We start from the raw sequence: 10,948 nt of genomic DNA on the forward strand, positions 1-10,948 counted from the left end.
ATTTCCTAATTTCACTTCAATTTTTTGTTATACTTAATATTTTATGTTTTTATATTGTCATCATTTGTAAAGTGTGTGTGTGTGTATATATATATATATATATATATATATATATATATATATACACACACACTTTCCTTGACCAAATTTACCTGTATTTACTTACTTTTCATATTTGGCGACTTTTTGTGAAAAATTGAGACTTTTGAGGGTGGTTCTAGAGATTTTCTGAGGGAGGGGTTTGGCAACACTGGCAGTGACTTTGGTTTTCAAAAAACACAATGGACCAACACCAGCAGATGACATTGAACCCCAAATCATCACAGACTGTGGAAACTTAACACTGGACTTCAAGAAACTTGGGCTATGAGCTTCTCCACCCTTCCTCCAGACTCTAGGACCTTGGTTTCCAAATGAAATACAAAACTTGCTCTCATCTGAAAAGAGGACTTTGGACCACTGGGCAACAGTCCAGTTCTTCTTCTCCTTAGCACAGGTAAGACGCCTCTGATGTTGTCTGTGGTTCAGGAGTGGCTTGACAAGAGGAACACGACAACTGTAGCCAAATTCCTCGACACGTCTGTGTGTGGTGGCTCTTGATGCCTTGACTCCAGTCTCAGTCCATTCCTTGTGAAGTTCACCCAAATTCTTGAATCGATTTTGCTTGACAATCCTCATAAGGCTGTGGTTCTCTCGGTTGGTTGTGCATCTTTTTCTTCCACTCAACTTTCTGTTAACATGCTTGGATACAGCACTCTGTGAACAGCCAGCTTCTTTGGCAATGAATGTTTGTGGCTTACCCTCCTTGTGAAGGGTGTCAATGATTGTCTTCTGGACAACTGTCAGCTCAGCAGTCTTCCCCATGATTGTGTAGCCTAGTGAACCAAACTGAGAGACCATTTTGAAGGCTCAGGAAACCTTTGCAGGTGTTTTGAGTTGATTAGCTGATTGGCATGTCACCATATTCTAATTTGTTGAAATAGTGAATTGGTGGGTTTTTGTTAAATGTGAGCCAAAATCATCACAATTAAAAGAACCAAAGACTTAAACTACTTCAGTCTGTGTGCAATGAATTTATTTAATACACGAGTTTCACAATTTGAGTTGAATTACTGAAATAAATGAACTTTTCCACGACATTCTAATTTATTGATATGCACCTGTAAATCCAGATATTTAATAGACAACAGTAACATTATTTGTATCAATGATTCTTCATTAATAATAGGCTAGTAAAAAGATGCCATTAAACACATATATAAAATATACCATCTTCACCAAGTTCAGTGTGAAAATATGACAACACAAATATATTAATATGCGTTTAGTCACATTTTTTAAAATTAATTACAAAACAAAATGTGTGATTATTTAATTGAATGGCAGACAGCACTAACGTTAACCTTTTATAGATGTTACTGTTGGTAATATTAGTTAATTTTACTGCTGAATATGTATTTAAATTTAATTTCCAATTTTATAGGCCCCCCAAAAAAAGATCGGGACGGCCCGCCACCCCATTGGCCCCCTTCAAATGTTCAATTTGATAATCCGGCCCTCAAATGAAGTTAATTGAATAGCCCTGCTTTAGATGGTTGGGAGGCTACACTGCAGCAATGTTATAGATTTGCTTTCAGATTTGTATGATAACGTCTCCATACAAAATATATAGCCTACTTAAAACCTTTTCACTTGTTATTTCTCTGGATATTTTATTGAATTTATTTCAGTTGTTGCTGTTAATATTGTAATAGTGAGTACACTGTGTAAATTCTCTATATATTTACATGCAAGTGTAGTTGTTCTGCTATAAAAATGACAAACATCATAATTTTTTTTTTACTACGGGAAAAATTACATGGACCCAAGTCATACTTTTTAAATAAATATTCTCATATTACAAGTTTCACATCACATAAATGCAAGTGGTCTGAAAAGAAACCCAGTATTATCCAGTTCAAGAATAAAATGGCTTTATATTGAAACAATGCAAGAAGGACCGCCGTCAAGCTGTAGTGCTACTTAACTATGGACCTCTACAATTACTTAAATTCCTCTTTACATGTATACCCCTTTTTAGTGAATTATTACTGATTGATATGATTGATCATATTTTATGTTCGTTAAAGGCTATATGCAATGTGATCTTTAAAAAACAGCTGATGTGCGTTTTATATTTATTTACATAAATGCTCCCAAATCTGTTTTTAACGGTAAAAGCTTTTATGTAAACTTAATATATTTATTTAATTAAACTGTATCATGTTTATCAAACTAAAGTGGAAAAATATAGACCCCATTTTATTGATATTTAAATAGTAGGAGCTTATGTTGAATATTATTTGTCGTACATACAGACGCTGTATTAAGCAGTACCAGTACATAAATTATTGAATGAAAAGTCTTTCCGTTACCACATGCAAATATCTAAAACTTATTTGAAAAATATATCTAACTGCAATAAAGACAGCAACTCAGTCGTGGAAATCAAAAAGTACAACTCCAGTGCTCCATTCACAACTCTTCCCTCGGCTTCAAGCGGCAAATCTCACCGATCGGTAAGTTCGTTTGAGATGCCAGACGCCTTGCCTTGAATGAGGACGAGAGTAGAAAGCTGCAGTCATCCTTCAATTGTATTTGTGGCAGATGTATAAGTGTCTGGGTGAACTCCATGCTATAATAGGCCAGTTATAATGGTGATAATGGGCCAGTTAGTATTGTTGTTGTGTGCTTCTTCTTTATCCCAACCTTGAATATTTCTGAAACTCCTTGATAGTGTAGCGTTTGGACCAATCAGACACACAATCTTTCATTAGATTTAACAAATCAATTAGTCATTAGATTAACAAATAATCACAGACCCCTCACCCAATACACATACTCGATGCCAGTATGTCTGTGAATGACTCCAGGCCCCCGGCTACCATGGCAACCAGGACACCTCAGCCAGACCAGATAAACTTTATGACCTAATGGCATGTTGAGGGTTCTCCCGCTCTCCATCTTTGAACCTTAGGAAAGACATTATGCCATAAAAATTGACTCTTCTCTAATTAATTCATAGGAAAACCTTTCTTTGAATGAACACACATATCCTACAGGTCACTGTGTATATTATTACTGTTCTTGTGTATGGCATCCTGTTTTATGCATGCTTGTGATAGATCACTAGTTAATATCACCTCACTTATAACATGTTTGGTCTCTATCAATTCGTCTTCGGATGATCTAATTGAGAGTGCATCCCTAACTTCCGGCATCCCTGCGAGCACTTGCTTCATTCCTAGAAGCTGACACCGGTTCCACCGCACGTGCTTTTAAGCTTCTTGGACGTTACATCACCCCGCCCGTGACGTCTCGCCCATCTATTGGACTGATTACACATGTGATTCAGAGCGTGGTCACTCTGAAGGCGTTCTCCGACGGGGAACCATGGTTACATACATAACCTGGGATGTTTTACCTTTCATCTTGTTGCGTTTACTCCTCAGTCCCCTAGACCAGTGGTTCCCAACCTGGGGGGCGCGCCCACCTATGGGGGGCGCCAGAGTTCACAGCGGGGGCACGGGAGCAGATATACTTTGAGCAGTGGGGATTTCTTTAAGACTGCAAGGGAAGCTCAGCTTCCCCTATAATGTCAAAAAATTAATGGTAAAATATGTACTATTGTGTTAACATTTTATTGACTAAAAATGCGTTAGAACACGTTCATCTCGAAGACGAGTTCGTTCAGAATCAGCTACATATAGCAGGTCGGCTGACTCGATTTCCTTCTCATACACTCCCGTAGCTTCAGTGTATTTCTCTGTTGAAGCCGAGCATCCATTGACTTCAATGGGGCTGCTTTGAACAGTTTTCTTCAGCGCTTCCAAACTAGACGGCCATTGGATAAATGCTGCGATTATGTCCCGCCCCCGGACGCTCAGTGTCTCTGGGGGTGAATGGAGGAGTGGGCTGGCCTGGACGCTGAGCTTCTGCGTGATGATTGGAGGGTCTGTATCTCCTTTTGATTGACAGCGATTCAGCTTCGCTGACGCTGAAGCTATTCGAGCTCAGTCCCATCGCGGCTTTGCTCTTGGTTCTTATCAATCATTATATATATTTTTTTATTTATTTATAATGTTATGTTTTAATATACATGCTGCTAACTCGGAAATTTCAAGATATGCGAGCAAAAAATGCTCCTGACACTTAGGCAATACGACACGAGCAAGAGTGCTGTTTTTGTTTCGTTTCTGTGTTTGATCCAAATCCGCGTTGATTTGGGCGAATCACTGATTCAATGAACCATTCATAAAAACAATCATTTGATTCACTCCTGAAGGATTCAGCCGTTTTGAAAGAATCATTTGAATGACTCAGCGATTCAATCACGAACTTCTGCCACCTGCTGGCCGTTTTTAAGTTTCCCGTCTAAAAGTAGGCATATTACATTATTTTCCAACATATTTCTATATTCAGAATTTAGTATTTAAAACATTAATCTCATAACATTATTTATGAAATTATAAATACGGTCTAAATGAATAAATGCCACATCTAAATGTCACTTCATGCAGCTTCAATAATATTTTCTGTTGTATATTGTATAAGATCTGTGTAAACTGGCATTATATGATATGAGAAGCATTAAACTGTCCCGTTTTTGAATCGTTGTACCAGAGCGTCAGCACTTAACGTTACTTTAGCTGCTTACTGCTAGCATGTTCACCAAATCGAGCCCATTTCTCTGACCAAACCATGTTCCTGTACATTTCCAGAGATTTCTCCGGTGATTATCAAGAGCCAAGTAAAAGTAAGGTAATTGTGTTTTGTATGTTTTTAACTCGTTCTATGTTGCATTTTTTTTTTTTTTTTTTTGTAACGTTAGGCTATGGTTCAGATTACACGATTTTTTGTCCGTTACGATAGTACGGGCATACCGCGCAGCTACATTTGAAATAACGAACTTGAGATAACACGATTTTTTTTTGTCTGGGGCATACCGCGCGGCTACATTTGAAATGACGAACTTGAGCGCGCAAAAGACGCGATATGTGAGCAGGCCCTTAATTTGCACACTGTCACGCGCGCGAACTCTCTCTCTGTCTCTCGCTCTCTCTCTCGTCCTTGCTAGCTATAGCAGAGAGAGAATGTGTGCATGTGAGACGGCACGCGATGACTGATCGGAAAGCAACATGTAGTCTGACCATAGACTCTAAAAAATAGAGTCTGACATGTTTCTTGTCCACGACAAGATTGTAGTGAGTCAAAATCGCGTAATCTGACACAGTGACTATCGGAGCACACAAAAAAATTGTGTAATCTGAACCAGGCATTAGATGACAGGAATTTGATGAGAAAATTGCAAATGGCGTATGGATTCCCTTACGAAATAGAAGTATACTTCAAGTTCATTTTATGAAGTATACTTAAGTAATGTTCAAGTATATTTTTAAGTATACATTATGCAGTAAGTATACTAATGTCAATATGTACTAGTAGTAAACTTGTAAGTGTACTATTTTATTACTGCTTGAGACTAAATTGGCCCACTTTTAGTATATAAAAGTATGTTTAAGTGTACTATAAGTTTAACAGTAGTAAACTTTAAGTGCACAACTAGTTCATAATTACGTTTCTCATTTGTACTGCAAGTGAACGTATACTAGTAGTTTACTATTTTAATACTTGTAGCAAATTTTAAGCTTATGAAAGTACACTTTGAAGTATACTCTCAGTAAACTACTAGTTTAGTAGTTTTATACTGCAAGTTTTCTTTAAGTGAACTTAACATTATACTTATAGTTTACTATTTATATATTATTTTTGCACTTGCAGTAGGCCTATACTACTATGTTTAAATGTTATTTTTTATACTTGAAAAAATACCTTTAACTGTAGGCCTACTTTAATTTTAAAAACATTTTATTAGCTTCAAGCATCCTTTTTTATCAACACTTGAATATTGGTAAGTTTCACAAAGAAAAGCAACATTTTAAACAAAAAAGTTGAGAATCTCATTTTTGTCAAAGACTACGGCTTGATCAGATTCAGAACGATGATCAAAACACAGATGGACTACTTGGGACATACACTGTTCAAGACATGCATACAAAGAGCTTTCTCCTCTTTTCTCTCTAAATAAATCAGTAGTGTTAACAAATCTCTGTGTTTGTTTTTCCCCAGTTCACAATGGAGCGGTCCCAGTGGAGTAACATGCAAGCGAGCCATAAAAGGACAAATGAGAGAATTTTAGAGGTACAAAGAAGTCTTTGCACAGGTGTCGTAGAGCACAATGAGGTGGTAAGTAGTGACTTTGGTGAAGTTGTGGACACTGAGATGGTGAGTGAGGATGAGGTCTCTGAAGATGATGAGGAGGATGATGAGATTTCTCGTCCTTTAGATTTGTCCACTGCTCTGTCTGACTGGGCTGTTGAGTATGGTGTATCATTAGTGGCATTGTCTGCTCTTCTGTGCATCCTTCGAGTGCATCACCCCTTTCTTCCAAAGGATGGAAGAACCCTTTTAAAAACGGCAACCAAGTACACTCTGGAAAGGTTGGCTGGTGGGGTGTTTTTCTATTTTGGTATTTTGAACATGTTTCAAAACTTTTGAGTATTTGTCGTCCAAATTTCCAGATAGAAATGTGTTTATGTTGCAGCTTAATTTTGATGGATTGCCTCTGTTTAAGAGCTCGTCGACTCAGTTCTGGCAAGTGTTAGGCATGTTGCGTCACAAAGATTATGTTTCCAGCAGGCCACTGTTAATTGCTTTGTTCTGTGGTGAGACTAAACCCACTTCATTGCAAGAGTATCTTGGTGCCCTTGTTCAAGAATTGACAATGCTGAGAGAGGGATTTGTCATAGGCTCAAAAACCTTGTTTCTGAAGGTAGGTTCGGTCATTTGTGATGCTCCTGCTAGAGCCTTTATCAAACAGGTGAAAGGCCATTCAGGTTATGCAGGATGTGATAAGTGTTTACAGCCAGGTGTTTATGCTCGTCACCGCATGACATTCCCAGAGGTAAGTGCTGCTGATAGGACTGATGAGTCATTTGCGAGGGGCACAGATGAGGAACATCACATAGCAGTTTCCCCTCTACTTGAAACTGGTATCGGTATGGTCAGTCAGTTTCCTCACGATTATATGCATTTGGTTTGTTTGGGAGTAATGAGGAGGCTCTTAGATTTGTGGTTTGGCAGTTCTGGCCCTCTTCGGTGTCGTCGTTCAGGTCGTGACATGCATGAAATCTCTGAAAAGCTGGTAAGTTTGAAGGCATTCGTCCCAGTTGAATTTGCTAGGAAGCCAAGGAGTCTGGCAGAAAGACTAAGGTGGAAGGCAACTGAACTCAGGCAGTTCCTTCTGTACACCGGTCCTCTTGTTCTTAGGGGTGTGTTACCTGAGGAAATGTATAACAACTTCATGCTGCTGTCAGTTGCCATCTCGATTTTAGCCAATCCCCGCTTTTGTTCAGCTCTGAATGGTTTTGCGAAAAGGTTACTTGTGTCATTTGTGGAGCACTTCAGTAAATTGTATGGTCCTGAGTTTGTTGTCTACAATATACATGGGTTGATTCATCTTAGTGATGATGTAAAGATTCATGGTCATTTAGATGTGATCTCTGGGTTTCCATTTGAAAATTACCTGTGTACATTAAAAAAAATGATCAGGAAACCACACAGCCCTCTAACTCAGGTGATCCGTAGAGTGTCTGAAGTTCACAACCAAAAACATAGCGTTGAAGTTAAGTGGCCAAAAATGCAAGTAAATATAGAGCATAGAAATGGGCCTGTACCAGACTTGTTTGAAGGGGATGTTTTACAATTCAGAGAACTGGTAGTGAATGATGTGCACGTCAGAATTACAGGAGACAATTGTGTTAGAATCAATCAGATTGTTGCTTTGGTGGAAAATATTATTGTCTATAAAGACCAGGAGTACATCATCTACCGTGAATTTGCAAAGATGGAGACATTCTTTCATTACCCAGTTGATTCTCAAGAAGTAGGAGTTTTTGTAGTGTCAAATTTGTCTTCAGATTTAAAATGTACAAGGCTGAATGACGTATTAAAATATTTCAGGATGCCATTTGGGGAACAGGGCAGTTTTGTTGTCTTTCCCCTTTTACATCTAAAATAACTTTAAATTCCCCCCAAACCTCAGTGTATTTTATAGTGAGCTTCATTAAGACAAATGAAGTGGAGGTGGTGCCAGGTGTGTGGGTTGAAGGAGAGGTTTGTAAATGGCCTAACTACAAACTCGATGCCATGTTGAAGGCCATCAAGAACTGTGAGATGCCTAAGGAGACCTGGACAAGTTATGACATCAGGGTTCTTTACAAAGCAAGTGAGTGTTCACTTTAATCCATTGTTATGGTTCAAGACTAAATCAAGCCATCTTTTTTATGTATTTCTTAAAATTTAAATGTAACGTTAACACTTTATTTGAAGGTGTCTACATAAGAGTGAGCCTTATTAGCATGACGCACATCATGAACATTAATGACACTTATGTTTATGACTGGTGTCATTAAGTGTATTTATTTGTTTTTTTGTAATGTAAAGTTGACACTGGGATGCAGACATTACAAGAACCGAATGATTTAATATATAACAATCATGATCTAATCTCACAACACTAATACCGGTTTGGGTAAAGCTTTGTTTTTCACTTGGTTCCCTTTCTTGACAGATAGCTTTAGTGAGGCAAGGTTGAAACTTCGCCGGGCAGAAGATGACACAGACCTCCAGTCAGAAGCAGAGGAGGGGAGGCCAGAAAAAAGAAAAACCAGGTATGTCGCAAATCTGCTGAATCGAGGATAATGTGTGTTTCACTCAGATTTTTCACTCTGTTTGTCTACATAATGTTTGTCTCTAATCTAAGGCTTGTAAAAAGATTTAAGCATTTAAGTTGCCAAATTTCTGTAAGAAGTAGCACTGAAAAAAATAGTATGTGGGGTAGTTGGTGAGATGAGTAGATGAGTCTCTTCATAGTAGGCAGTGTAAACGGGCCTTACATGGCTGTAGGGTTGTGAATAATTGTAGTTATTTTTCTCTCTTCAAAGACCAAACCAGCGCTTCCTCTCGAGTCAGGAGGAGTCTGATGAGGAGCCTGTGAAGCACAAACCAGTCCTCCCTAAGGTGCCCTCCATTCCACCTCTGCCGTCACTGTTGCGTGACGCCATTTCCTCATCAAATGAATCTCCTCCAGCTAGTCAACTTGCCTCGCTGCAGCCGTTTCGCGCCCTTGGACCTCCTGAGCCATCCTACCATCTTGCCCCTCAATCGCCTCGCCACCATGTAACTCCTGAGCCATCCTGCCATCTTGCCCCTCAATCGCCTCGCCACCATGTAACTCCTGAGCCATCCTGCCATCTTGCCCCTCAATCGCCTCGCCACCATGTAACTCCTGAGCCATCCTGCCATCTTGCCCCTCAATCGCCTCGCCACCATGTAACTCCTGAGCCATCCTGCCATCTTGCCTCTCAGCGATCTCGCCACCATGTAACTCCTGAGCCATTACATCTTTCCCCTCAATCGTCTTGCCACCATGTAACTCCTGAGCCATCCTACCATCTTGCCTCTCAGCCGTCTCGCCACCATGTAACTCCTGAGCCATTACATCTTGCCCCTCATGCTGCTTCTGACATGGACCTGCACTCTGGTGAGACCTTATGCTCTATTCCCCTTTAAAACACATTTCTATGTTATAGCTAGCAAGGACTGAACAGTTTTTAAAATGTTGTGGTTTCAGCATTACTACGAGAGATCATTGCCAAACAGGAGGTGATGTGTGATATGCAAAGAAATCTGCTGCGCATTGTTCAGGATCTCTCTTCTACTTCTACACCTACACCACATGGACACCACATGGATGGAAGTTTCCTGCCGTTGAGGGATGCTGAGGCTCTTTTGGCGCTGGACCGTGAAATTAAGACCGAGCCAGAGAAGAGAAAGGACTTGGTAATAATTACTTTTATCTTTTTTTTTTGGTGCATTTTTTTTTCTCTGCAATGAACATTCATATTTTCAAAACTTTTATTTTTTATTTTTCCAGGTGCTGACACTGGGCCTGGCTGGGGGTGTGACCCTCAAGGACACTGTGTGGAGGGTCATGAAGATGCTGCTTCAGAATGACTTGGCCTGCAAAATTAATTGGACAGGCCTCCATGGCAAAACATCATTCCGGGGCCTAGAAGTCAAAAATGTTGTTACAGGTAAAAGTGTTGATTAGATGTACACTTTCCCTTAAGTCTGTCGCACAAAGTCAACAGAAGAATAGGACTTAACTTTAAGGCCTAAATTAAATTTAAGTTTAAATGGCATTGCCTGTCTTTACTTTTTCTTTAAAAAGTCTTATATTTAAACTCTGAAACCTGCCATGATATCTTTGTTTATGTTTCTAGAAGCCATTCGGAGAAATCCTGGATGTAGAGAATCCACGAACCAGGAGGTGGAGCAATGGTTGAGGCGTTGGTTGTATTTGGCTGGCGATCGAGAGGGGGGTAGGAGGAGGAGAAGCACAGTCCTCCACCACCAGCCACCCACCAACACATAACACACATAAGACACCAACAGACACACACTAACACACCAACAGACACACACTAACACACAAACTCTAACACACTAACACACACACATACATAACACACACACAAACTCTAACACACTAACACTGACACACTAACACACACATACATAACACACACATAATAACACACACACATAACACACACACACATACATAAAACACACACTAACACACACACACATACACACACACATATACATAACACACATATATAACACACACACACATACATAACACACACACACACACACACACACACACACATAACACACATACATAAAACACACACTAACACACACACAAACATAACACACACACATACATAACACACACACACACACACACATATATATACACACACACACATAACACACA

At 39.4% G+C, this 10,948-nt stretch overlaps 1 protein-coding gene across 1 annotated transcript; it reads left to right on the forward strand.

The window, feature by feature from the left end:
* Nucleotides 1-8,237: 8,237 nt before the first annotated feature.
* On the forward strand, nucleotides 8,238-10,681 carry LOC131537555 (uncharacterized protein C2orf16-like). The gene is made up of 6 exons (XM_058771092.1): nucleotides 8,238-8,326; nucleotides 8,672-8,771; nucleotides 9,045-9,643; nucleotides 9,734-9,942; nucleotides 10,037-10,196; nucleotides 10,386-10,681. Exons 1-6 carry the CDS (start codon nucleotides 8,248-8,250, stop codon nucleotides 10,535-10,537), a joined length of 1,299 nt encoding a protein of 432 aa, XP_058627075.1. The 5' UTR covers nucleotides 8,238-8,247; the 3' UTR covers nucleotides 10,538-10,681.
* Nucleotides 10,682-10,948: the final 267 nt, after the last annotated feature.

Source organism: Onychostoma macrolepis, chromosome 03 (assembly GCF_012432095.1).
Source record: "Onychostoma macrolepis isolate SWU-2019 chromosome 03, ASM1243209v1, whole genome shotgun sequence".
NCBI classification, from domain to species: Eukaryota; Metazoa; Chordata; class Actinopteri; order Cypriniformes; family Cyprinidae; genus Onychostoma; species Onychostoma macrolepis.

Coding starts and splice junctions, on each gene's coding strand:
- LOC131537555 (XM_058771092.1), top strand. CDS start 8,248: ATGTTGAAGGCCATCAAGAACTGTGAGATGCCTAAGGAGACCTGGACA. Junction 8,327..8,671: donor CAGGGTTCTTTACAAAGCAA/GTGAGTGTTCAC, acceptor CTTTCTTGACAG/ATAGCTTTAGTGAGGCAAGG. Junction 9,644..9,733: donor TGACATGGACCTGCACTCTG/GTGAGACCTTAT, acceptor TTGTGGTTTCAG/CATTACTACGAGAGATCATT.